This window comes from Rhamphochromis longiceps, linkage group LG10, assembly GCF_057381845.1.
Source record: "Rhamphochromis longiceps isolate RC_006_pf linkage group LG10, R_longiceps_female_GT1.1, whole genome shotgun sequence".
Lineage (NCBI taxonomy): Eukaryota > Metazoa > Chordata > Actinopteri > Cichliformes > Cichlidae > Rhamphochromis > Rhamphochromis longiceps.
In genome coordinates, this window is record NC_140566.1 from 35,756,774 (window position 1) to 35,784,273 (window position 27,500).

General features: G+C 45.2%; 2 protein-coding genes and 1 long non-coding RNA gene across 5 annotated transcripts in view; 2 read left to right on the plus strand and 1 right to left on the minus strand.

The window, feature by feature from the left end:
- LOC146661393 (amyloid-beta A4 precursor protein-binding family B member 3-like) overlaps positions 1-5,438 on the minus strand; it is a 13,734-nt gene extending 8,296 nt beyond the window's left edge. Inside the window, exons 1-2 of the mRNA XM_085421587.1 lie at positions 5,105-5,438; positions 1-103 (exon numbers count right to left, since the gene is read on the minus strand). The exon at positions 1-103 is cut by the window's left edge and continues 61 nt beyond it. Of these exons, the coding sequence (XP_085277713.1) occupies positions 1-103; positions 5,105-5,153 (152 nt within the window). The 5' untranslated portion in view covers positions 5,154-5,438. The remainder of the gene's footprint in view (positions 104-5,104) is intronic.
- Positions 5,439-7,314: 1,876 nt separating this feature from the next.
- On the plus strand, positions 7,315-13,943 carry sra1 (steroid receptor RNA activator 1). 3 transcript variants are annotated; one of them, XM_085421529.1, is made up of 6 exons: positions 7,315-7,611; positions 9,286-9,399; positions 10,316-10,402; positions 10,478-10,641; positions 13,025-13,133; positions 13,202-13,943. In XM_085421529.1, exons 1-6 carry the CDS (start codon positions 7,587-7,589, stop codon positions 13,564-13,566), a joined length of 864 nt encoding a protein of 287 aa, XP_085277655.1. In that variant the 5' UTR covers positions 7,315-7,586; the 3' UTR covers positions 13,567-13,943. The 3 variants fall into 3 exon arrangements, with proteins under 3 accessions (XP_085277655.1, XP_085277656.1, XP_085277654.1); XM_085421528.1 differs by having other exon boundaries at positions 7,316-7,531; XM_085421530.1 differs by lacking the exon at positions 9,286-9,399 and having other exon boundaries at positions 7,315-7,531.
- Positions 13,944-15,889: 1,946 nt separating this feature from the next.
- Positions 15,890-20,265, plus strand: LOC146661395 (uncharacterized). The gene is made up of 4 exons (XR_014913609.1): positions 15,890-18,033; positions 18,384-18,539; positions 19,000-19,092; positions 19,354-20,265. It is a non-coding gene; the product is annotated as an uncharacterized LOC146661395 (long non-coding RNA).
- Positions 20,266-27,500: the final 7,235 nt, after the last annotated feature.

The window sequence follows — 27,500 nt, forward strand, 5'->3', positions numbered from 1 at the left end:
GTGGGAACGTGCCAGTAGTACGTTCCCGTGGAGTCTTTGATGGTTCTCCAGCCAGAGGGAAGGTCTGGGTCCAGCAGCAGGTTCTGGTCTGTCCAGATGTTGTCTGCAGGGACACAAAGCAGGTAAATGTGAACTGTTTAAAAGATGGAGCAAGCTTCTGTCTCTGAGAACATGGGCGGGGCTTAAACCTGCATTCAATCTGATGGCCACCAGTGGGCGATGTGTGTGGTTCCTGTTCTGTTCATGAGTCGCTCTATCACACGTGTGATAGACTGGAGCATCGACAGGAGCACGCTCATTGGCTGACAAACTGTGATCGACTGATTAGCCAATGAATGTGCGCCTTCACATTTAGACCCTTTTGTATTGTCTATATCAGTAAGTATTTTTAACAGCGCCCTCTGCAGGTCACAGCAGTGGATGTAGCTGGCAACCGCAGCCGGCTGCATCGGATCGTCAAAGCAGCTGCCGACACCATCGAACATCTCTGCCTCTGCTGCATCTTTCACAAACGCTGCATCAGTCGGGCCTCCTGCATCGTGCGTGACCCCTCACACGACTCTTTTCTCCTCCCTCCCATACGGCAGACGCTGTTGCAGCACCGGGGCCGATCCTGCAGACTGCGGGACAGCAGCTGAACTCACCACAGGCTCCTCCCCCCCACACACACACACACAAACTGTAAAGTGACTCTATTGGACGCCACAGACCACTGCTGGATGCTGCTCTCCTGCTTATGTTGATCACTTTGTTTCACACTGTGAAGCTGCTACGTTGGTCATTCTAAACAAAGTCACTTTAAATCTCAATTGTAAATTTTAGACTGTTATTAACCCTTTTACCTCAAAGTGTACATTTACTCCCCTTTATATTTTTAGATTTATTCTTATTCGTACTCTTCCTATATGTTGTTCTTGTGCTCTGTATGGAACTGGAGCCTCGTCGTCTCGTCTCCATATACCGAACTGTACATGGCAGAGATGACAATAAAGTTTACTCTGAGTTTGAAAACCCTCGTTGAAGATTTTACAAAATCTTAAATATTCTTATTTTAGTCTTCTGTTTAAACCAACTAGCACCCCGTGATGATGATGATGATGATGATGAGTGTTACTCCATCCATAAATGCGAGTCAGGGTTCAAATAAAGCACTAGCCAAAGTAATCCCATTACTGCACTCATCTCTAATCGTGTCGTCAAACTTCTTTCAGATGTGAAAATGTTCAAATGTTCTGAACTCAGAGTTCAGACAAACATTCATTTTGTGTGCAGCTGAAACATGCTGCTCACTGTCAGCTCCAGCTTTGAGTCCACAAACTGAGCTCAGACATCCATCACCTCACAGCTGCTTTAACCTCCTAGAACCTGCGTCCTCATATGTGCACATCACATTTTGGGTTATTTAGACCAAAATACTCAATTTTGCTCTACAAGGGCCTGATATCCACTTACGAGGACATTATGCTGCTACTGTAATATCGAAATTTTAAACAAATATCCTCATATGTGGCTCTCACTTTTCCTTAAAAACAAAAATCAGGTAATTCTTTGTTTTTACATTCATCAGGTCCCAATCAGCCCAAATATCAAAGAGAGTTCGGGTCGTATGGGGTTAAAGCACCGCTCTGCCCATCATCAGATCAGGTATCGATCCCGGGACATCAGCACTGCTGTCTGCTGCAGAGGACACGTCCATGCACGCGCAGTCAGCGCTGACACATCACAACTGCATCGGTTCACTTTGAAAGCAACGGCACTTACAATCATTTTAAATTCAATGAAGTGAGCGGTTGCATTTCTGTATAGACACATTCAGCAGCTCACGTTTAATGAAAGCGTCCTTTTAAAGGCAGCTGAACGCTCTGTGATTGGCTGCTCTCTGCACTGAGTCACCGATGTTCAGATGTGCGTCCGTGGATCTGAAACGTTTTCTCAGGCGGATTCTGAACGAGCTGCTTCTCTGGTTCCCTGCAGGGTCCTGGGTTGTTCTGGAGAATCCTGAGCCTGAACATAAGTTTGTTTCCACGAGCTGTCCCCCGAGCATGGACACGTCCACCACCTTGTGTCCTTCAGGCCTCCTGCTCTGCTCTCACACTGCTGACTCTCTGAGCTCTGAATGTTCCTGTTTTATTCCTGATATCTCTGTAAAAACTACAACAGGAGAGGCCGGCGGTGATCGGAGGTCACGCTGCGTTAGAGGAAGAGAGGAAACCGGAGAAGCTGTGAATAATTAATAAGTGCTCCGAGACACCAGACGCTGAATGGGCTGATTAAAAGACAACGATACGATCAGCCTGAGACGGGGAGGCGGGGCCATGCTGCTGACCAGCAGAGCTGCGGCCTGAAAGTCGTTCCCACAGCAGAGCACTGATTGTGTCAGACGACAGTTACCTGTGATTGGGAGCTTATACACACTGAGACGCTTACATTCAGTCATGTGGGGGATTTAATATTCCTGGTATATAATCACACGTGTTTCAGATTAAGATGAAAGTTTAAAGTCACGCTCATCCAAACCTTGATTTTAGTCTGTTTCCCCAAACAGGGAGAGACGCCTGCTGAGCATGAACTAAAGGTTTGTCTCATAAATGTTCATGTTGAAGCTGAACGTTGAGCTTCTGCTGGTTCAGGGCTGAGACGGCACCAGCGACTGAGATACGAATATAAGAAATACTTTGATTATCCCGTGTTTGGGAAGCTTCCTTTACAATAATAATAATAATAATAATAATAATAATAATAATAAGAGAGACTCCATCTGTTGGTCAAAGTTACAAATTTTTGTTATTTTTTTTTCTTTTTGTTTGTTTTTTCAAGAAAAAATCCGCCTTAGCTTTTTATTCATTTTCTAATCTGTATTTGGGACATTATTTTGTACATGTGTGACCCGGCTGTTTTAAATGGTATGAATAATAGAAATGAATGATGTACCGCGTTACGTATTTAAAATACAAAATATGAGTAACTGTATTCTGTTACAGTTGCCGTTTAAAAAGGTGGTATTCAGAATACAGTTACTTTGTTGAAATAAATGGATTACACGGTACTTCCTGTTTCATATGTTCGGCTACGCCCTCTCTGTTTTTGGTTTCCACGCCCCAAACAAAACGAGGCTCTAATGTCTGTGTCTCAATCTCGCGGCCGCATGATGATAAGAAGGAATAAGTTATTCACAAAAATGATTTAATATGAAGGCAACAGGCAGAGTGTTACGGGCATCGCCCTAAAGCAGCGGTCCCCAACCCCCGGGCCTCGGACCGGTACCGGTCCGTGAGTCGTTTGGTACCGGGCGGTGAGAGTTGAGGCTCAGGTGTGAAATGTCTGGTTTTCAGGGTTTTTATCGGTTTTCAGTGTTATTTTGTTATTGTTTTTATCGTTTACTCGGTTTTCCTGGGTCTTTTCACGTGTGTTATGAATAAATCTTCTTTTTTTTGGTACCGGTACTAGTTTCATGTTGTTGTATTTATCCGCGACACCTTAAAGGCCGGTCCATGAAAATAATGTCGGGCATAAACCGGCCCGTGGCGCAAAAAAGGTTGGAGACCGCTGCCCTAAAGCATGTAGCCTGATGGGCAGCGTAGCCCGTGCTGCAGGGAGGATGGACCCGTGATGTGTCTGTGAGCGAGGAGGGAGAAAAAGGAAAAGTACGAGCTGTCATCGAGCAGAAACGGGAGCTGGAAGCATGTAAATATAATAATAACCACTGCAGCCAAACAGAGAGCCTGACAAGCCCAGCTGTAAGTAAGCTATTAAGACTCGACTGTACGCTGTGTTCGTGTTTTCCTCTGAAACAATAAGCTCCGTTGCAGCAGCCTTTCAACGCCTCTCTCTGTCTCTGCTAGCAAAGTTGACCCAGACAACAAAGTAAAGCTAGTTTTCAGCTACGAGCCGACACGAACCCGACGTATCAGCCAGAGGTCCCTTTACTACGGTTCGGAGCCGCGGACCTGTTTTATATACGCGAGGAATAGTTTTCTACACGAGATCGCTGCAAAAAGTGCAGCCTTACCTAATGTAAAAAAGCATGATAATATAATAAGTAATCCAAAGTATTCAGAATACGTTACTCTCATTGAGTAACGTAACGGAATATGTTACAAAATACTTTTTGGATTATGTAATCTGTAATCTGTAGTGGAATACATTTCAAAAGTAACCTTCCCAACGCTGCATATATATGAGAAACATGGCAGCTCTGAGTCTGGTCCAGCCCTGGATACAAACAGCTGACTTCACAGGCTGTGACCTGAGCGTCCTGTGTACCGACTGCAGCGGAGCTTTAGCTCATAATGACCCTTTAAAAGACGAGTGATGGAGGACAAACACCACCGTCCTTCTGTAGACTTTGTTGTGTCCCTCTGTGTTTTCCTGTCCCTCTCTAATGTTTTGGGCCTGATGAGGACCCCGAACACCAGAAGGTCAGTCAGTTAGCCAGTGAAGCTAACAAACAATAAAAACACTGAAGACTATTTCTGCTTATTCTGTTACTTTTCCTCCAATCAGCACTCATATGCTGGTTAGCTGGAAGACTTAAAGTGAGCACTTAGGTTATATATCCAAATGCTTCGCTCCGTGTAGCCACGTACCTGCACAAACAAACTCTAGAGCCAGGCTAGGGCTAACACATGGTATCATGCTAACAGACCCCAAATAACAACAACAACAAATGTTCTTAAATATCTGTGAACCTGTGTACCCCCTCTCTGCGTCCAGTAATATTTCTGTTTATATTTATACATTTGACAGCTTAACGTTGACTACAGTGATGGCTGTGCTGACAGATCTGCTGCAGCTGGATAATCCACGTTGACAGTAACTGTGTGAAAGGTGCACCTGCTGGCTACATACATGATGTACTGACACAGACTGAAGCTAAAGCTCTAAGGTTCAATCATGACAACATGCTAACACAACGAACATAAGCTAACAAGTTCAGAATCATGAGTCTGTGTCAGAGCAGTGAAGCTAAAAGGTCAGAGGTCATGAGATTATGCTAACAGGCTGCAGTTTCATTTTTGTGGACAAACACGTTAGCAGGTCCTGGTTAGGCAGCAGCAGCACCAGGACCCCTGTTTGCATGTATGTGTGATTGTGTGTGTCTTACCATCATAGTTGACTATAATGATGGCCAACATGTAGTCCTTGCCCATCATGGCTCCGCCCTCCAATACGTGTGTTCCAATCAGCTGATCACCAACACACACATACACATGGGCCCAGAGGACGGTTGTTAACGTCTTCTCCCGTTCGCCTCTCTCTCTCTCTGTCTGTCTTTCTCAGTGTCTCTCGTTCCTCCGGCTGGCGCTCTCTCCGACGACACCATCAGTCTTCTTCTTCTCCTCCTTTGTGCTTGCCCAGCGTTTGTCTCTCCCTCTCTCTCCCTCCTCTCTGCCTGATAAACGATGCTGCTTGTCCTCCTCTCCTCCCTGTCCTCCCTCTCCCTGACTCTCCTCCTCCTGCTGATGTCATCACTCCCCTCCCTCTCCTATCTCACCCTTCACTGTAAAAAACTCAGTGTTACTACTGTGGTCGCGTTCACATAATGTCTGGTAAACAGTCAACTCGAGGCACTTCATATTGTACAGTAGACCCTACAATAACACATACAGAGAAAAACCCAACAATCATATGACCCCCAATGAGCAGCACTTTGGTGACAGTGGGAAGGAAAAACTCCCTTTTAACAGGAAGAAACCCCCGACAGAACCAGGCTCATGGAGGGGCGGGGCCATCTGCTGTGATTGGTTGGGGTGAGAGAAGGAAGACAGGATAAAGACATGCTGTGGAAGAGAGACAGAGATTAATACTCCTCCAGATTTGGAGGTCTGATTCTCATTCCCACTGTTTCACACTCGGCTGCAAACCGTTCCAGTGCGAGCTGGAGGCCAGCACTCCATGAAGCCAACAGAACCACATTTTTTACAAAAAAACAAAGAAGAGACTCTGAGACCACCCAGTGAAGCCTTCAGACACTTCACTACGCCTAGACGTTCTGTCCATAAAAGTTATGAAGAGAATCGATGACAGAGGGCAGCCCTGGCTGAGTGCAACACCCACTGGAAACCAGTCTGACTTATTGCCGACTACGCGGACCAAGGTTGTATTAGGATGGCATGGCCTGCTTCAGAGACAGGGATGATAAATATGAACAAGTATCTCTGCCTGGTTTTAGACATCCAGCAGTTAATGTCATCAGTGCAGCTGACAGAGGTCACATCATAAGATCATCTGCACGGAACAGCAGGAGATGTTGTGGTTCGTTATGATTGTACCAAGTGGGAGCATGTACAGGCTAAAGAGCAGTGGACCGAGGACAGAACCCTGAGGGACCCCTGACTGGAGTGTGATTACTTTGACCGTTAGATATGGTGACAGGCAATTCATTTTGTTTGTTTTCAAATCATTTGCTGAGAAATGAAAGATTATAAATGATTAATTATCAGTGGCTCTAAGAGGTGTGACACAGATGTGACAGGTTGGTGGGGTCGAGTACAGAGACTGTAACTGATGAGGAACTTCAGGTGAGAAAGTTTAAAAATGGTCTTGTGGAGTTGAACCTCTATTTCCTGGATCAAAGTTTCACTTTTCACTTCACTGACGGGAGCACGATACACGGTTATTAGTTTGACTTTCACAATAAAATACTCCAGAGATCAACTAATGACTGCATCCAGGTTCATTAGTTTGTTTACAGTCTCGCTCTCTCTTTATTTCAGGCTCACTGCGTGTCTCACTACGTCATCATATCTGTGACACAGCGGCCACGTGTCCCGGAAATGTTTGTAATGTTGGGCGTTCGTGAAGCTCGAGACATTTCAAGATACAGAACCATTTCCTTTTCAAAGTAAAAGCCTTAACATTACATGTAAGAACATGTTTAAACGCAACACTATAATCGTTTATTTTATTTTCTAGTTTCTGGGCTTTTACTAACATTTATAAATTATTAACTCTAAAAAGTCATCTTGTTTCTTTGTTTGCTTGTCATAATCAGAAAACATGTATATTTACTCACTTAAGTAACTCAGTTATTGTATAATATTATTGTTAAATGTTATATTTTTATTATTTTATCATAGGTTATTATTTTATATGCAGCAATTTATTTTTATTCCAATAATTCAGTGGTGACAGAAGAGTTTTCTCTGCTTTTGCACATCTATCTCTCCTTGAACAAGAAAAAATACATATAAAAATGCATATCCTTTCTAATATTGGTCTGTGTAAATGCTATAATATTTATTCAGAGTGATATTAGAAAAATATAAAATAAATAAACGTTTCAAGAAACTTTTGTTTTGAAGCTGGACCGGAAACCGGAAACCGTTCCCCGTGTAGTCTGACCCGGGCCCGGCGTGTCCCGTCCACAGCAGGACTCTGTGTTGGTTTACTTTAAGTTTAATTTGGACCAAAGTTGCCCCGAAGCTTCGGTCCCTGTTTAGCTCGGTGGATTAGCCTCCCGGTTAGCTTAGCCCAGCTTCCCGCCGCTGCTCTCTGGACTCCAACATGGAGGACATGTACGTTAAACCCGGTGAGTTTCCTCCTCCCGGCACAGAGCGGCTCTGCCTCCATGAAGAAGGACATTAATGTTAATGAACGGCGTCGTGCCCGGTAACGATCTGCTCTCCTCTCATCGTCTATTAACAGAACACAGTGACGAACTTCATTCACAAATCTGTGAATTTAAAGTTTTTAGGACTACAGGTAGTAAATAAATAGAGTGTAAACATAATCTGTGTCAGGTACCAGTTATTGGGTTGTTATTCGACATTCGGCCAGCAAACAATCCATAAAATAGAAATGGAGGGTTAGTGTTTTATTTAACGGTAACGGGCTGTTGCGACTTGTATGAGTACGTGTAAGGTTACATTTGAATTTATGTCTGATTTAAACATGCCGTTTGTAGCTGATTTCTCTATGAGTGGAGTCTTCGTGTTCAGAATGATGAACCGGAGTTTGGTTGGACTGGCTGGACACGTAAATGAGTCCGCCTGCTCAGCTGGAACAGAATCACCTGAGAGCCAGGTAGTACCGGACTGCAGTCACGTGGTCAGCTGACTCCGAAGGGAGTCTGTGTTTATCTAACATCAGAGACACCGCGCGTGGAAAGAAAGACGAGACGAACCTCATTCAAAAACTTGTTAGTTTTACATTTCGCGGAAGCTTCAGCCAGCTAACACACACCTGACACCTGTAAATGTTAGTGTTTCTTAATCCTGAGTGTATTTATGTTCGGCTCACGAGTCATGCACCAGATGATCATCATCCAGGTGCAAACAGGAGTTTCATTTGATGTTTCCACAAACTGAAAGTCCTGATCAGGTTATAGCGGAAATCACGTGATCAGTGACGGCTCGATAAACGACCTGACTGACCTCCTTATGTTTACACACACGTGGACAACGTTAGTGTTGCTGTTTTTAGATTCCAGAGCTGCTTTCATTGATCAGTTATTGATTACGAGGCATCAGATGGTGTGTTTCTGTCTGACCGATGAGGGTCATTGATCACATGAACAGCTTCAGCCATCTGTCACAGGGCAAACTGGGGTATTGATCCCAGTGTGCTTTAAATTAGAGGATGGATTATGTGACCAGTGAGGGGATCAATAATCAGTCACATCTGAGTCACAGTAACGAATCTCCACAATCCACCTCCTGCGTGATGTGAGTCATGTGAGTTTGTGTTGTCCCTGAACCTCACACCATCTCACCTTTACCTGAAACGTCCCAGGTGGAAGGACCACGTCTTTATCTGAATTCTGCAGACTGTCAGGTCCCTGCCGTCAGCAGTGTTCTCAAAAATAGAAACGCTCTTTGCTGTTGTTCAGACTCCATTTTTAATTCCATTAAGTAGAAAATCGTGGGGCGATCGTGGCTCAAGAGTTGGGAGTTCGTCTTGTAATCGGAAGGTTGCCGGTTCGAGCCCCGGCTCGGACAGTCTCGGTCGTTGTGTCCTTGGGCAAGACACTTCACCCGTTGCTTACTGGTGGTGGTCAGAGGGCCCGGTGGCGCCAGTGTCCGGCAGCCTCGCCTCTGTCAGTGCGCCCCAGGGTGGCTGTGGCTACAATGTAGCTGCCATCACCAGTGTGTGAATGAGTGTGTGGATGTGTGGACGTGTAAAGCGCTATATAAGTACAGGCCATTTTACCAAAATTCTGTGAGCTCGGCCCTTCAGGTGTTTCAGGAAGCATTTGTACGGGCAGCAGTGGAGCAGACGGGACTGCGTGCAGCTCTTACTGAGGAACGTTTAGAGCTGGTTTAAAACTCCCAACTCTTTGAGCAGGTAACCAGGAGCGGGGCTGGAACGACCCCCCTCAGTTCTCCTATGGCCTTCAGATGGCCCACGGACCACAGAGGAACCTCCTCAACAAGAGACCGCCTCCAGCGCTGACCTCAGGTACGAACAGTAGTGATGTGTCGCTCGATAATGAAACGGCTCTTATTGGGAGCCGTGTTTCTGGGTTTTTTCCTCGCACTTTTTTTCGCTTCACGCCGCACGTGAGCCTTGTGTTTGTGGTGAGCAGAGGGGGGAGGGGCGGCAGTTACACTCACAGTAGCACAGGAACAGAGCGGGAGGGAGAGAGAGAGCCGGGGGCAACAACAGACAACATGGTGACATTAGAAAGGTAGAAAAGAAGCAACATCTGGACCCATTTCAGCTTTACTGACAACACAAAGGCAGAGTGTGAGTCTGCAAGAAGACGCTGTCGCACAGAGCTGCACAAACAACCTGCAACCTGACAACTGTCCACCCATCAGTGCAGGGGGAGATCAAACAGTCAGCTGAGTGTGATATTAATGAAGGTGCCAGTGTGTCTACACCACCACAACCCTGAACCAACCCAGAGCTCTGAGAGCGTTTGCAGAAGTCTGACCCAGCAAGACACGACTCAGCTGATAAAGACCTGCAGACATGACCGCACTTGATTTCCAACTATTTTCAGTTGCTGATGTTTAAGGATTCAGAAAGTTTGTTCACTGAATCCTGTGAATGCACTTCCAAACAATCCTGCCTGCATGACGGAGAACGTGCGTCTGCGCTTTGTTTTGCATATTTTCATTTATATTGTGTTGTGTTGTGGTCTGCAGTGTTTTGTGTTGTTAAGTAGTTAATAGTAGAATTGTAAATAGTTGGTTTTTGTATTTTATAATTTATGTTTTACATTTTATGGAGTGAATCAGTATTTCATTTTGTCCATAATTTTATGTTGTTGTTGATAATAAATTGATTCAAGCAATAAAACAAACAGTCAGCTGATCCACCTGCTGCTAAGAACTACAACCAGATACTTAATAATGACCTTCACCTATAGGTGCAGGAGCCCCACCTGCAGCCCCTCCCTCCTCCAACCCTCTCGCACCACCTCCCTGTGCTGTAGCTCCGCCTCTACTCAACCCAGGTAAGAAAGGTTTCTAATGAGATGTGGTGAGTTTACACCTGACAGCTGAGACATTTATTGTTTGGTTTCTCCCAGCTGGACCCCCACCTGGTGCTGTGGCCACGCCCCCTCCTCCTCATCTGGGGCAAATGAGGACTAAGAGAGAGGCTGCGATCAGCCAATCAGAGAGTGAGCCTGAAGTTGAGGGCGTGATGTCGGTGCTGAACGGAGCGCTCGCTGCCTGCAGACGCGCTGTGAAAGTGAGTTCAAAATATGACGTCATTCAGGGGTAAAACCGCAAAGGATTCTGGGAACTCGTGGCAAGCGGTACTAGCGCACGCAGGCTTTCACATGAAAACAGTCACACAGCGATAAAAAGAAACACAAAATGGCAAGAAGCTGTTGTATTATTAACTGCAGTAGCCGGTCGCATGACAGCCACGGGAAGCCGACGAGTAAAGAGATCGTTGTTAACGGATTACGTCGTTGAAGAGAAATTGTTCGAGCCATGTTTCCGAAGTAACAAAGAGCCACGGATGGTCTGGATTGCAGCCATTCAAAGAGCAAATATAATGTCCCAGAACTCTCACAGGTTAGTCTGCTCCAAGCATTTACACACAGCTCAGTCTGCTGTTGTAGCAGTGATTCTTGAGAGAAGGGACAAAACATGTCGGGCAGATAAAAGACAAACCAAGGCAATGTTTATACAACAAAACTATGATTTTGTCTTCAAACAATTATATGTAAATATGTTTTTGAAAAATCAAAAAATATATTTTAGAAAATTAAAACCTGTTTTGTCCCTAATCTCAGGAATCACTGGTAGTTAATGCGTCATTTTCATAACATAATTGGTGATATAGGTTACAAGCAAGTCTGGCGCTGAACAGAAATTGTCGCGCTATGCTCCTTTGTTTATTGTGCATAAATAGTGAATTGTCCTGACACAATATTGCGTTTCGCTTCTGTTATTATGGTACATTGACAAAAACATATACTTTTATTCACAGGATAAAACAGGTTTTTTGTATCACTAATTGCCCAGTACGATTACAGCATACAGTATTATTGTCACTGCTACATTTCTGTAATGAACCAGAAATTATTTCTACTACTAATTAATTACCGTTGAGGTCAAAGGTTATATTAATAAACGGTTAACGAATGTGTATTTATGAAGACGATTTGTGAGACTGGTAAACTTATGATACGTACGATGGTCTTTCGTTCTACACGGTGCATTTCAAGGTCCTGCACCCATCCGTCCGTAAACTGTACCTGGGCTTGTTGCAGTGACCTGAAGTTACTAAACTTCATGAGTGTATGCACTCACTCCAAGAACCGTATGATTATAAATCTGAGCGTGGTGAAAGTTGGGCAGCACGCTGACGTCTTTTGACCCTCTGTGTGCTCGTAAGGGTCTGACCCTTTCGCTCCTTTGATTTTTTCCTCGTATCTTTTCTTTGACTTTTCATCAAGTCAGTCTTTGTACGGACCGGCATTGTTCTCCTTCGTTTTGTACATTCCTTTTTGGGGGGAAAAGAAAACGCAAGAAGGTTTTGGAACGGGAGAATGAACGTTTTGCGGTGCTGCAAATGCTTGCGTTTGATGCGGTACTTGGATTGTTTTGCCACGAGTTCCCGTCATGCAATGCGCGAAAGTCACGTGGTCTGTCAATCTCTATATATTACATCAGCAGGGGGCGCCACCACGTTGCAGTGAATGTTACTGTAGCACAAAGTGACCTTTGACCCTGAGCTGAAACTTTGGCTGTGTCCCAATTCAGGGTCTGCAGCCTTAACGGTCCTCAAGGGCCACCCACTCAAAGACCGCTAAGGCCGGAAGTGCGAGGCTTGTGAAACGGGACGGTCTAGCCTCCGTCGCGCTGCCCAGGTTGCCTAGCAACCATGATACTAACTGGAAACGTTTCACACAGCTTTGTTTGACAGAGATGAAGGAGAACGTGTTTTGTTCGTTTGTTTCTACACGAGCTTTGTGTGGTTTAATGAGGCTGAGACCACACGACTGTCAAACATGATTCCTGTGCTGAACAGTCGTTTAAGATTAGCTAGTAATTAACAATTAGCTGCTGTTGTTCATGAGACTAAAGTCATCTCACTGTGGTAATGTAAATATAATATGGCCAATATTATAGTTATTATATTAATCATTATTAGTTATTACAGCAGTGAGCTTGAACTCTGGGTCAAAGATTCAAGTTGCATTTATTTATTTGTCCTGTCACCTTAAATCTTCACTCAAAGACAAGTACCTGTGACAGTGTATATACAGATGTTTTATATATAAGAGACAAATATTGTTCTGTCTACACCGCCACATCCTTGAAATTCAGGGAAATGAAGGACGCGTTTGAGGCTGCATTTCGAGCAGCCTTCGAATTGGGACAGCCTTCGTCGCTGTCACGTAATCGTCCTTAAAATGCGGCCTTTAAGGCTGCAGACGCTGAGTTGGGACACAGCCATTATCTTCATCAGAGAAATAACCAGATATTTCAAATCACCTCTGAGCGTCACAGTCTCACCTGCAGTACCAGGTTGGGCCACCGAGAGGCCAACGAGTCATTTCCTTTTCTGTTAACACAAAAATGTGTTTAACTCAGAGCGACCTTTGACCTGTGTGCAGGCTCAGGTGTGTAATGAAGTGGCAAAGCGCCTTCACCTGATGGAGGACAGCTGGAGGTCGGGTAGACTGAGCCTGCCTGTCAGGAGGCGCATGGACACCCTGTCTGCAGGTAAGGTGTCTCACTGCACACCTGTGTGATCGCACACCTGTGTGATCACTCGTCTGTTTGTCTCTCAGAGTTACAGAAGGGTCGCTGGGACGCGGCTGATGACATCCATCGCTCTCTTATGGTTGACCATGTGACTGAGGTTAGCCAATGGATGGTTGGTGTCAAACGACTCATTGCTGAAACCCGAAATCTGAGTCCAGAACTGCTAGAACCACTTCAGAAAGTGAGAGGGCCGGTCGAGGACTCCGCAGAACCTGTCCGAGAACCGGTCAAGGAACCTGGAGAACTCCAGCAGTCTTTACAACTAGTCCAGAAGGAGGAAGAACCAGACTCAGCAGAACCAGCCCAGAACCCCGTAGAACCAGTCCAAGACCCCGTAGAACCAGTCCAAGACCCCGTAGAACCAGTCCAGGACCCCATCTCGGAGTCCTAACTGTCCAGGACTCCTCTCTTGACAAACTCTGGCGCTTTCACCAGGATTTGCTGCTTTAATTCTCACCATCATGTACTTAAAACACTCTGGACTTTGGCCACTCCCAGCGGCTAAGCCTGGTAATCTTGGTATCTTGGGATTTTGAACTTAATCTTCCTGGACTGTATTGGGAACTTTGGACCGTAAACGAAGTCGCCCCTGATTCTGCTGCTGAAGCTCCTCCCCCCACTGTAGCACCCTGCCATGGTTTTGTTTCTCTGGCATCTTTCTGGGCTCGAGTCCAGCCCAGTGAAACCTGGTTTCAGGATGAGTGTCGGGTCCTGATCAGGTGGATCCTGTTTCTGTCTGATGTGAGAATAAATCTGGTTTCTGTCCTCGATTTGTGTCCGCCTCTTTAATGCTCAATGACTGACTGTTTCCTGATCCAGAACCACCGACATCGGGTATAAAAGTGTCATTAGTTTCTAAGTTTAGGACTGAGCTCAGTCACCCACCCGTGGAGGTCCTCGGTCACCTGGGTCATGGTGAGACTACCTGAGGTAGGCTCTTGAAGATATTTAACCCGTCCTCTGAAAGGCTTCTTCAGTTCTAAACGCTGGTGGTCCCACGTTACCCGGGTCCCACCTGGCCCCAGGTATGTCACCACCCTGTCAGAGGAAAGGTCAAACATCTTCAGAGTCCACAGGACAGCTGAGGTTTGTTAGGACTGTGTTTACTGTCACATGTAATCCAAAAATGGCATTAAAGATCACCTCCAACTAACCAATCAGATCTCTGGAAAATGATATAATTCCCTGAAGCCTCAGAGGTCAGACAGCCAGAGCGCTTGTGTTTGATGGTCAGTTCAGAGGAACTTTACTCCAGCCGTGTTCCTGTTGGCTGCAGCAGGATTTTAAAGTATATGTGTGGTTCCATGTGGTATTACCTGTAATAGTAGGACACGATCCTGGGCGGACGCGTGCTCGCTCTCAGGGCTGCGGTGGAAAGCGGAGCTGGTCTCACGATGAGGTGGACCAGGCTGTGACGAGCTCTCGGCTGTGCTGCCTGCTTCATCCTGATCTGATGTCATCCTGTCCGTGTTCCTGATTGGTCCGATGCTGCCTGCAGCCCTCCTGCCGACTCACTTGTAGCTACATTAAAAAATCCTGGATTGACCAATGGAGTCGATAACTCCCTGTGACCTCTGACCCTGACCGATGATAGATGAAGCTGGCCTGACCAGAGGTGTGAGGTTACCTGCTAAGTCACCATGGTAACTAAGCACAGGTTACAGAGCGCTGTGATGATCACAGCCTTATTTTATCTGTGTGACATTGTGATGGACCGAGCAGCGAAGGAAACTTAGCCACAGGTGAAAGTCCAAAAACAAGAGATTTTTTATTAAACCCCAAAACATCATAGTTCAATCCTGCAAAAAGATTCAAAATGTTGGGCCCATAAATAATAATCAGCTAATCAGCCCACAAAAAGGGGTAAAACACACAAAACCCAACTGAAACTAACATCATGAACTCCGATCCCCCCCATGGTCCCGAGTTATGGAATGAGCCAATCTGCAGTTTTCCATCAAGGCTTGCTCCGCCCCTTTTCCACGTCTTGGCTCCTCAATCAAGGGACTGGAGCAGCTGCAACTAAGGTAACTCAGAAAACAAAGATTAATCATACATAACAGTGTAAACTGAAATGTGCGCACTTATTGTAGAATGCAGTGTTATGTGGATACGTGAATTAACTCTAAACCAAAACCAGTTCTTCATTGTCCTGTAAATTAATTCCTATATTTAAAGAAAGACAGATGTGAATGCAACGTTATGTATAAGCCTCAGCACTAATATGCTGATATTACCCCTGTGTGGCTGTGAGTGCAGCCATCACACACACGTTCCTCTGATAACGGCTGTGACTGGGGGAGGCGGAGCTCAGTCGATCCCCTTGATGTGAGCGCGCTCAGATCTTGGAGCAGGAAGTTCACAGAGAAGGCTGATGCCCAGCTGACCTCTTCAGCTTGAACACAAAGCCGGGCTTTGATGACAAACTCATGAAACAAAGTTTGAAAGATGATTAGAAACATTAGAAATATTTATAGGTTCCTTATAAATGTGTCTCACTCAAAAAAACGAATGAGGGGGATTGTTCAGTGTATATTAATTATTTATTTTCATTTTAATTAAAATATGTTTTTGTTAAGATAAGATAAGATAACCTTTATTAGTCCCACACGTGGGAAATTTGTTTTGTCACAGCAGGAAGTGGACAGTGCAAAAGTTATGACGCAAAAATTAGAATACAATAAGAATAAATACAGTACACAGCTGTACAGAATAGAATAAAATAATATACTATATACAGTAGAATAAAATAGAATAAAAACATACAATAAGATAAAAGTAGAATACGAATGCTATATACAACTGAGTAAAAATACAACGATGACAGAAAGGATTATTGCACTTAGTATTATTGCACATGTATGGATGTGTGTGTTTGTTCAGTTAAAGTCTTTATTATGGAGTCTGACAGCAGTGGGGAGGAAAGACCTGCGAAATCTCTCCGTCCCACACCGTGGGTGCCGCAGTCTCCCACTGAAGGAGCTGCTCAGTGCTGTCACAGTCTGCTGCATGGGGTGGGAGATGTTGTCCATCAGGGATGACAGCTTAGCCGCCATTCTCCTGTCACTCACCACCTCCACTGGGTCCAGAGGGCATCCTAGAACAGAGCTGGCCCTTCGGATCACCCTGTTCAGTCTCTTCCTGTCCCCAGCAGAGATGCTGCCGCCCCAGCAGACCACACCATAAAAGATAGCAGAAGCCACCACAGAGTCATAGAAGGTCTTCAGGAGTGGGCCCTCACCCCAAACGACCTGAGTCTCCGCAGCAGGTACAGCCTGCTCTGCCCTTTCCTGTAGAGGGCGTCTGAGTTATGAGTCCAGTCCAGTCTGTTGTTCAGATGAACACCAAGGTACCTGTAGCTGTCCACAGCCTCAATGTCCATACCCTGGATGTTCAGTGGTTGCAGTGGAGAATGCTTGTGCCTGCGGAAGTCTACCACCAGCTCCTTGGTTTTACTGGCGTTGATCTGGAGGTAGTTCAGCTGGCACCAGTCCACAAAGTCTTGGGTCAGACCTCTGTACTCCTTGTCGTCCCCATCAGTGATGAGGCCGACTATTGCAGAGTCATCAGAGAACTTCTGCAGGAAGCACTGGGTGGATTTGTGGGAGAAGTCTGCAGTGTAGATGGTGAAGAGGAACGGAGCCAGAACCGTTCCCTGTGGGGCCCCCGTACTGCAGACGACCCTGTCCGACACACAGCCCTGAGTCCTCACATACTGTGGTCGGTCGGTGAGGTAGTCCAGGATCCAGGTAGTGAGGTGATGGTCCACTCCAGAGTTCTCCAGCTTGTCCTTCAGAACCGAGGGAAGAATAGAGTTATAGAGAATAAGTTAACATATGTTTTTCTAATCAAGTCTACGTAATTGTGTCTATTATTCAACGTACATAATACTAATGTGTTACTTGATGGCATAACATTTAAGTCAATTAGGATCGATATACTTTGTATATCCACAAGGTGGCAGTAATGCAAAAACAGTTGTAATAAAACCGCGAAGAACAACAAGGTTTCATGGCTTGGGCCTGCTCATGCGCAAGACTTCAAATTTAACTTGAAAACGTTGTTTTGGCGCCAAGCTGCTGTTTCTTTGAGAGGTAAGACCACTTTTTTCTTTGACTATGTTGTGTAGTATCTACACGTCCAGCATGGTTATATGTTGCGTTTGTCTTACAAGACATGTTATATCGTTTGCGTGTGCTTGTTCTACATTAGTTTTACTGGGTCCTGGACATGCTTATTTTGTGGACTGTGTAAGAAACATTTTTATTGTTTTTTGTTTTATTAAGGGATTAGCTACAGGGGTTCATGGGGTTATTCTTTCAAGGGGTTATTTTTCCATTTGCTTTCTTGGGATTCCTTTACTGTAATCCGAGAGTCGGAAATATCGAATAGGATAGCAAGGATAGCATAAAGTGACATTTAAAATCCAAAAAGTCAAGGGCGAAAGCCACTGTGACACCATTGTTCTGCTCTATCAGTAATCTGTATTATGTAAAAATGGTCTGTAAATACAGCATGTTTCCTAGCGGAGTTATACATATCAATGTAGTTATAAATTACAGTTTGTGAAAGTACACACTTAATTTTTTTAATAAAATTATTCAAGACATATGAATGGACAGACAATGGAGGTCGACAGACCTGGTGATAATTGCTTCTATAGAAAGTTAGCACATGGCCGTGTCAATCTCTTGCTTTTCTTCTGAGTAGTATTTTATTTAGTTGTAATTCAAACAATAATTTGCTTCTTGAAATTAAGGAATTAATTATTTTTTTTCTTTATAAATCTCAGATCCTGCCTTTACCTGCTCCCTCCTATACTGATGTGGTGTATGTGGTATTGCTGAGCTTGTATGTGGTATGTGAACTGTTATACTTTTAAAAACAAAACTGTTTTATAAGTTAAGTTTTCTTTTGTGACCCATCCCATGCCCCTGTTATTTCTTCTCCACATCTGAACCATTGTAAAGGTTGCAGTTCAAGGGCCTGAGGCATGAAATTCTTTTCAGATCAGCTGTGATCAATATTTTTTGGAACTTGATAAATAACAATAAAAGCTGTAATGGCTCCATTAGCATTTTGTGTAAATGTTTGTGTTAAAATTATAGCTTTAATGAGGTCTTACTACATTAGTTGTAGTTTGTATATGTGTACATATAGTATGTATATTTACAGTACAGTATGTTGTGTTTGTTGACATATTTTCAGGTGGAAGCAGAATATGTGAGGATTACTACTGCTGCACATGTTCCAAGGCTTTTTGCACAACTTGACCAATACACTGACCAGCTCATAAAAGTCTTCAAGAAAAAAGGAGGTGCTGCAGTGAAGAAAATTAGACAAACTTTGGCCCCTGCCACACAGGTGCGTTATTCTGTTGGTAGCAAAATATTATGGCTAATAAGATCATTTTCAAATTTAAACAGCTAGTGTATGGTAGCTGCACAGTGCACTTACATTTATATTAAGCAAGACAAAGTTTGGTACCCACAACTTTGGAAAATTAAAATTACCTAAACTTGTGTAAAATCTGATCCCTCAATTTTGGGTTAAACCATAAGTGAATGTTTTTATGTTAAAGATCAGTTTTTGAATGCAAAAAAGATGATGTATTAGTTTGTCTTTACCTCCATTATGGACATATATAATGTGGTGGAAACCCTGCCCAACAGGTTAACTATTCATGTCCATGTGATGATCAGTTGGTCTTGTGTACATGTCTATCTGTGCAGTGGATATGTCATTCATTTTGTGTATAATGTGAGTTTGTGTCATCCTAAAATATATCTGTTTTCTCTTCCTGTATCTCTGCCACTCTCTACAGAAGGAAACCATTGAAAAGGGGAGGGAGTGTGTCCTCAGGGCACTACCTTTTTACCTGAATGAAGACCCAAGCATCCTCTTCAAAGAATAATTGGTTGGTAATTTTAGTTTAGTTTTTTATCTGTATTAAACCAAATTTTGAATAACTAATGTTGTTGCATGTTGTAATGTTGTTGTTGTTGTAATTTGCATGGAACCTGTTTAAATGTTTTGGGAAATCTTCTTGTATACCCAAACTATGTATATTTATTGTTGAATCTGTAGTCTAAAATAGTGGCCCACTGGGGTGCATGTTCCTAATATTGTGTTTACTTCATTAAACTGGACGCCATTTTTCTATGTTTTTGTGTCTAAGCTACAGCTGTTCAGAGGGAGCTGGAACAAATTACCCTTGCTATCTTCACCATCGAAAGAGTTGATCCCAGCACTCCTCCAGCCGATGTGGGTATAACCATCTCGGGTGTTCTGCATGACCTGGAAGACCTGGCCTCTGCATGTGCACTCTTAACGGGTGGGATATATGCACTGAATCTCAGTTAACCTCAAGACTGAAAGCTTTCTTTGAAGTACTTCAGAAGCTCTTCCTTCATCTGTATGTCAGCAGACTCTTGACCAAGGTACAGATGCTCAAGAATAAACTGAATGAATAAGCCAACCCTTAACTTGGATGATGAATGTTCTGTCAGATGGACAGAAGTTTTTCGGAGGCTGAATGAGAATAAAATGGTAATTTGTTGAAAATGACAGATAACGGGAAAATTACATTTAAGAGAAATTTAGAACATTTTGAAAAGTTTGTAAACTACTACAATTTGAGAGATTTTACTCTTGTGGGGGGATTTAATTGAGATTCAAAGGATTTAATTGAGAGATGATACTGCACCAGAAATGTTGAAGGGTGGTGTGTATATTAGCGTTCAAGGCATATTGTTATGAGGTGGAAATATGTTCATATTCTGTTTGTGTTACATTGTGTGCATTGTAAAGGTAATTGCAATACATACTAAGAATAAGGGTAAGTTGGGAATGCAGGATGAATGTATATTTTGTGGACTTTTAAAGACGAACAATTGTTTCCATGTTAAAATGTTTACAACTGAAGTTTTTTGGTAAAATAAACGTTGACAGTGGCAAGTGTTAAATGGTTACTGCTGTGCTGTTGCAAAAAACCGAACGCTGACAAGCTGTTTTGTTGTTAGACCATAATGTTGGCATGTTTTATTAAAGTTTTATTTGGGATGGTGATAGAATTTTCTTTGATTGCTAATATCAGTGGACTATTTATTATTATTATTATTATTATTATTACATTAATTTTTTTTTATTGTGGCTGTTGAGGTGGACACTCCACTTTGTATTGTTAAAGGAAAGCACTTTGGCGTTGTGTTACTGGACTGACCCTAAGCAATCATTGCAAACAGCAACTTTGCTATCCATTTTAGACACTAAAAGAAAAAACACTCCACAGACCTTACTAGCATCACATGTGCATAACTCAAGTGTCATCTTATCAATGTGTTATGTGGTCTTCAATGTTTTTTTTTTCTTCTATTTCTGGCACATACAGACATTTAATTTAAAGTCGTGATGTTGCATCTGCCTACATACTGTTAGTTACTAACCCTAATGAGCTGTTGTGTTTTGTTTCGGACCGGTTTTACACAAATGCTCACTGAATAGTTATACAAGTATAACACACAGTGAAATGTAGCCTGACACGCTCCTCGACATGTGCAAAAATTGGGGGGGGGGGGGGGGGGGGGGTGTAGAGGAAGAACATTATATAGTATATACATTGGGTGAATGTGCAGTAGTAGCAGCAAGCAGGTGAATTCTGTACATTAATATGAATAGATATCTGACTATTTTACAGGATAGACAATATAAACATTTTTAAAATTAAAGGAATTGAAATGTACATTGTGCCTTGGTTTAGTGTCTGGAAGAGTCCTGTCTCAGTCAATTATAGATGATGTGAGAGGGCGGGTGTGTGTGTTTAGGGCACGGATGGCTTGGGGATAGAAGCTCCTCTTGAGTCTCTCTGTCCTTGCCCGGAAGATGCGGAACCTTCTACCAGATTGCAGAAGTTGGAACACTTTGTTGCCAGGATGGGACGGGTCCTTCAGTATCTGCGCTGCTCTAGTCCGGCATCTCCTGGTGTAGGTGTCCTGAAGCGGGGGGAGAGCAATCCTGCAGCAGCGTTCTGCTGTACGGATCACTCTCTGGAGAGCTTTTTGGTCCTTCACACAGCTGTTCCCAAACCACGATGTCATGTTCTGTGTGAGGATGCTCTCCACAGCGCCTGTATAGAAAATCCTGAGGATCTTTGGAGAGACCCTGAACTTCCTCAGTTGTCGTAGGTGATACAGGCGCTGCCTAGCCTTTTTGGTCTGGACCTGAATGTGGGCAGCCCATGTCAGGTCTGAGGAGATGTGGACACCAAGATACTTGAAGGACTGCACCCTCTCCACTGGAGCTCCATTGATGATAATGGGCTTGTAGTCTCTGTGCTGACCCCTTCTGAAGTCCACCACCAGCTCCTTGGTCTTGCTGACGTTCAGCTGGAGGTGGTTGTCCTGGCACCACGATGCCAGATTCTTCACTTCATCCATGTAGGCCGCCTCATCGTTGTTGGAGATGGCACCCAACACCACTGTGTCGTCAGCAAACTTCACAATGGTGTTGGAGCCATGGGTGGCCACACAGTCTGAAGTGTAGAGGGAGTAGAGCAGTGGCGAGAGGACACATCCCTGAGGTGCTCCTGTGTTGATGGTGATGCTGTTGGAGAAGCACCTGCCCACCCTCACCACCTGAGTTCTGCCAGTGAGGAAGTCCAACACCCATGCACACAGACGGCTGTTAAGTCCCAGATCCCTCAGCTTTGTGAACAGTCTGCAGGGCACTATTGTGTTAAACGCTGAACTGTAATCAACAAACAGCATTCGCACATAGTTACCCTGTTTCTTGTCCACGTGGCTGAGAGTGGTGTGTAGGACGTGGGCGATGGCATCCTCTGTGGATCTGTTGGATCTGTAGGCGAACTGCAGCGGATCTGTGGTGTCTGGGATGGAGGAGGAGATGATGTTCTTCAGCAGCCTCTCAAACACCTTCATTACTACCGAGGTCAGTGCAACTGGCCGGTAATCGTTCAGGGATGAGGGTTTGCTGTTCTTGGGCACAGGGATGATGGTGGATCTTTTGAAGCATGTGGGGACCACAGACTTCGCCAGGGACTCGTTGAAGATGTAAGTGAACACACCTGCTAGCTGGTCAGCACAGCAGCGCAGCAGACGGCCGGTGATGCCGTCTGGCCCCGCCGCTTTCCTTGTGTTCACTCTCCTCAGTGCCGCTCGGACGTCATGCTCCGCGATGCTGGTCACCGGTCTCTCGCTGATGATGTCACTGTCCTCGGTAGTCAGGCGGTAGATAGCATTAGCCGCCTGGCTAACCTCGAAACGGGCGTAGAACCGATTCAGCTCGTTGGTGAATGCAGAGTCAGCGTTGATCGGCGCAGTGTCCCTGGCTTTGTAGTCCGTAATGGTGCGTAGTCCGTGCCACATACTCCGTGTGTCGCCCTGGTGGAAGCGAGACTCCACACGTTCCCGGTACCGGTGTTTGGCATCGCTCACCGCGCGCCGCACGCCGTATGAGGCTGCTTTATAGGCGCTCATATCGCCAGTGGCGAGACCCGCGTTGTAGGAGGCGGTCCTGGCGTTTACTGCAGTGCGGATCGATCTGTCCATCCACGGTTTCTGGTTTGGGAATGTGGTGACTCTCGCAGTGGGGATAATCTCCTCCGCTAGCATATTGACGAAGCATACTGCTTCTTCCGTAAACTCGTTGATGTCGACTGCGCATGCTCTGAACATGTCCCAGTCGACGTCGTTGAGTGCGTCCTGTAGCGTAGCTTCTGATTGGGCAGTCCACCGTTTTACCTCCCTCGTGGTTACTTCTTCCCTCCGTATGCTTTGTTTATACTGGGGGATGAGGAAGATGGCGTTGTGGTCAGACTTCCCAAAAGCCGGGTGTGAGACAGCTTTGTAGCCCTGCTTGTATGGCGTGTAGCAGTGATCCAAAATTCGATCCCCTCTCGTTGGACACGAGACATGCTGGTAAAAGTTTGGCATGACTTGTCTGAGGTTCGCTTTGTTAAAGTCTCCTGCTACAATGAGGGCCGCGCCCGGGTCCTTGTTTTGAAGCGAGCTCAGCACATTATGTAATTCGGACAAAGCCATACCTGTGTCCGCTTGGGGTGGGATGTAGACCGCCGTGGCGATGACCGAGGTGAACTCACGGGGCAGACAGAAAGGGCGGCACTTAATGCTCAGGAACTCCAGATGTGGCGAGCAGCCGCTGGAGAGAGTAGAAATGCTCCTGGCATCACACCACTTTCTGTTTATCATGAAACACACTCCTCCACCTTTGGTTTTGTTCGACTCTGCCGTTCTGTCCGCGCGGAGCACAAAGAATGAATCCGACGGAGTTACGGCCTGGTCCGGCACGGTGGGGGTCAGCCATGTCTCCGTGAAGCACAGAATGTTGCAGTCCCTCATGTCACGTTGGAAGGTGACCCTTGCTCTTAGGTCATCGAGCTTGTTCTCCATGGATTGTACATTGGCCAGTAGGATACTGGGCAGTGGTGCGCGATGCGCCTGCTGTCTCAGTCTGTTCCTAATACCAGCGCGTTTCCCCCGGCGCTTCTTTGTTCTGTGCCTCGGATGAGCGGCCCGTCCTTTGTTGTTCTCCGCGCCGCGTAGAATCTCTGGCGGCCAGGAAGGGTCAGGTTTAAAAGTGTCCAAGATTAGATGTGCAACCTTGGCACCGATGTTTACAAGTGATCCGCTGTCGTAAACTATAAGACTAGAGGATTTTGGGATGAAAACCAGAGCAAAAAATAGGTAAAAAATAAGAAAAGTAGATAGTCAGAGCGGAGTGGTCAGGAAGGCGCCTGGATGTGGCCGTGCCATCTTGTATGTGTTAGCTAGTAAATAACAATTAGCTAATGTTGTTCATGAGACTAAAGTCATCTCACTGTGGTAATGTAAATATAATATGGCCAATATTATAGTATTGTCAGATTATTATGTTATCTATCTATTACAGGATATATTACAGCAGTGAGCTTGAACTCTGGGTCAAAGATTCAAGTTGCATTTATTTATATTTCCTATCACCTTAAATCTTCACTCAAAGACGAGTATCTTTGACAGTGTATATACAGATGTATTATACATAAAAGACAAATGTTGTTTGTTTAATATGTTGACATTATTACATTTGGCTCAATGCTTACATATATGTGTAAAAAGCAAATGTACGAGCTATGAAAACTGTGTCTGATAGAATGAAGAGTAGACTGATATATGAAATATTCCTTTATTGGGTGAGAAAATCAGACCATGTCATAACTGCTTTAAGTCACACAGAATAGATATCAGAGCCTTAAACAGGCTGACGTCTGCTAAATGGGTCAAACTGGGCAGAAAGTCTACAAACACATAACATCCTTATAGAATATGATGTAACACTATAGATCAACTTAGCTCAGAATATATAAAGCATATAAACAGTTACAGCAATATGATGCAACAAACACAGCAGCTACTGATCCAAAATACTCAAAGCTTCATAGAACTGAAACCAACATTTATTTTAGCTCCATTCTGCTGCTGATACAGACTTTAGTAGTGCGCGTACTTCAAGCATGCGGTCTCTTAATTGGGACACAGCCCCAGTGTTAGCTAGCTCACTTCATCTGTAACAGGAAGTAATGTGTGTGTGTTGCTGACACGTGTACCTGTGACCTGCTGCCATACAGATCACACCTCAGGCTCAGCTGTCCCACTCACAACTCCCCACACCCACACTGCTGACACTAAGCCAGCCCACTCACACCTGAGCAAGCAGGTGAGCTCTTTTATGTAAAAACACGTGTCTGACTGCAGGAGGCCCCTGGGAAATGTGTTTTTATTCAACGCACAATTTATTTTGTAATAATACATTTTCATTCTAAGCCACATAAACAGAATGCTGCTCTGCATAGATTCAGTGAGCCAGATTAAAACCTGCTTTTATTTCCACTCAGGACAGAGACATGTTTTACTTTGATATACTAACTGATGATGTTTATTCTGAGAGGACTACAGATCAGCAGCAGGTGTGCAGAAATCAGACCAGCAGGGGGCAGCAGAGGACAACACCCACAGCAGAACTTCACAGACACGGTGACAAACCAGCCCGGGAGTTCCAGCAGGTACGGGAGCCTGGAGGTTGATGTAGCCGATCTTCAGCCAATCAGACGTGAGCCCCAAGAAGAGAAGTGAGCAGGCAACAGCAGAAGCTGATGAGCATGAAGTCTTTGTGTTTACTCCTCAGACTCATCTTTAACTGCTAACCCACAGAACCCTGGAACTGTCAGTCTGAGGCCACGCTGAGAAACGAGCCACATCGAAGGCCTTTTCACAACAATATAACATTTACTCAGACTAAACAATGTAATCTGATTACAGTGAGACGCCTGTTTGAGCTACTGGCACAGCAGTAATGAGTCTTTAATGTGTCACTGGTGTGAACTTCTCAGCTCAGAAGAGAAATTGTTTAAAACTGTGATCATACAGCACAGCTTTCGGTGTTAAACCTGCCGTCACACCTGTGACACTGAAGACTCTCTGCTCTCTGTGCATGCCACATCCTGTTGGAGGGTCTCTTCTGCTCATCGGATTAAACCCAGACTTAATCTGACTGATGGATGGATGCATGGATTCATGGATGAAATGATGGCTGGAGGGATGGATGGATGGATGGGTGGAGGGGTGGATGGATGAACGGATGGAGGGATGGATGGATGGGCTGGTGGATGGATGGACGGGTGGATGGATGAAGGGGTGGATGGATGGATGGGTGGATGGATGAAAGGGTGGATGGATGGACTGATCGATGGATGAAGGGGTGGATGGATGGATGGATGGATGGATGTATGGATGGGTGGGTGGATGAAGGGGTGGATGGATGGACTGATGGATGGACAGATGGATGGGTGGGTGGATGGATGGATGGACTGATGATGGATGGAGGGATGGATTGATGGATGGACCGATGATGGGTGGATGGAAGGACTGATGGGTGGGTGGGTGGATGGATGGACTGATGGATGGACAGATGGATGGGTGGGTGGATGGATGGATGGACTGATGATGGATGGAGGGATGGATTGATGGATGGACCGATGATGGGTGGATGGAAGGACTGATGGGTGGGTGGATGGATGGATGGATGGATGGAGGGATGGATGGATGGATGGATGGACCGATGATGGATGGAGGGATGGACTGATGGACTGATGGATGGACCGATGATGGATGGAGGGATGGACTGGTGGATGGATGGATGGAGGGATGATGGATGGAGGGATGGACTGATGGATGGGTGGGTGGGTGGATGGACTGATGGAGGGATGGACTGATGGATGGATGGAGGGTCGGACTGATGGAGGGATGGACGGATGGACTGATGGATGGATGGAGGGTCGGACTGATGGATGGATGGAGGGATGGACTGATGGATGGACTGATGGACTGATGGAGGGATGGACTGATGGATGGATGGAGGGTCGGATTGATGGATGGATGGATGGAGGGATGGACTGATGGAGGGATGGACTGATGGATGGATGGATGGATGGACTGATGGAGGGATGGACTGATGGAAGGATGGACTGATGGAGGGATGGATGGATGGATGGATGGATGGAGGTATGGACTGATCGATGAATGGATGGATGGACCGATGATGGGTGGGTGGAGCGATGGGTGGATGGACTGATGGAGGGATGGACTGATGGATGGACTGATGGACTGATGGATGTACGGATGGATGGATGGAGGGATGGACTGATGGATGGATGGATGGACTGATGGAGGGATGGACTGATGGATGGATGGATGGACTGATGGATGGATGGATGGATGGATGGACTGATGGATGGATGGAGGGATGGACTGATCGATGAATGGATGGATGGACCGATGATGGGTGGGTGGAGCGATGGGTGGATGGACTGATGGAGGGATGGACTGATGGATGGATGGATGGACTGATGGACTGATGGATGTACGGATGGATGGAGGGAGGGATGGACTGATGGATGGATGGACAGATGGATGGATGGACTGATGGATGGATGGATGGACTGATGGAGGGATGGACGGATGGAGGGAGGGACTGATGGATGGATGGACTGATGGATGTATGGATGGATGGACTGATGGAGGGATGGACTGATGGATGGATGGACAGATGGAGGGATGGACTGATGGAGGGATGGACTGATGGATGGATGGACTGATGGATGGATGGACGGATGGATGGATGGACTGATGGAGGGACGGATGGATGGATGGACAAACAAAGTTTCAGCATCACAGACTCAAACAGCTGCTGCTGTCATCTTATTACACTTAAAGTTTACTTTGGAACCAGCCAATCAGAAACCACCATATGGTA

Coding starts and splice junctions, on each gene's coding strand:
- sra1 (XM_085421529.1), top strand. CDS start 7,587: ATGTTAATGAACGGCGTCGTGCCCG. Junction 9,400..10,315: donor GCCTCCAGCGCTGACCTCAG/GTACGAACAGTA, acceptor CTTCACCTATAG/GTGCAGGAGCCCCACCTGCA. Junction 10,403..10,477: donor TCCGCCTCTACTCAACCCAG/GTAAGAAAGGTT, acceptor GGTTTCTCCCAG/CTGGACCCCCACCTGGTGCT.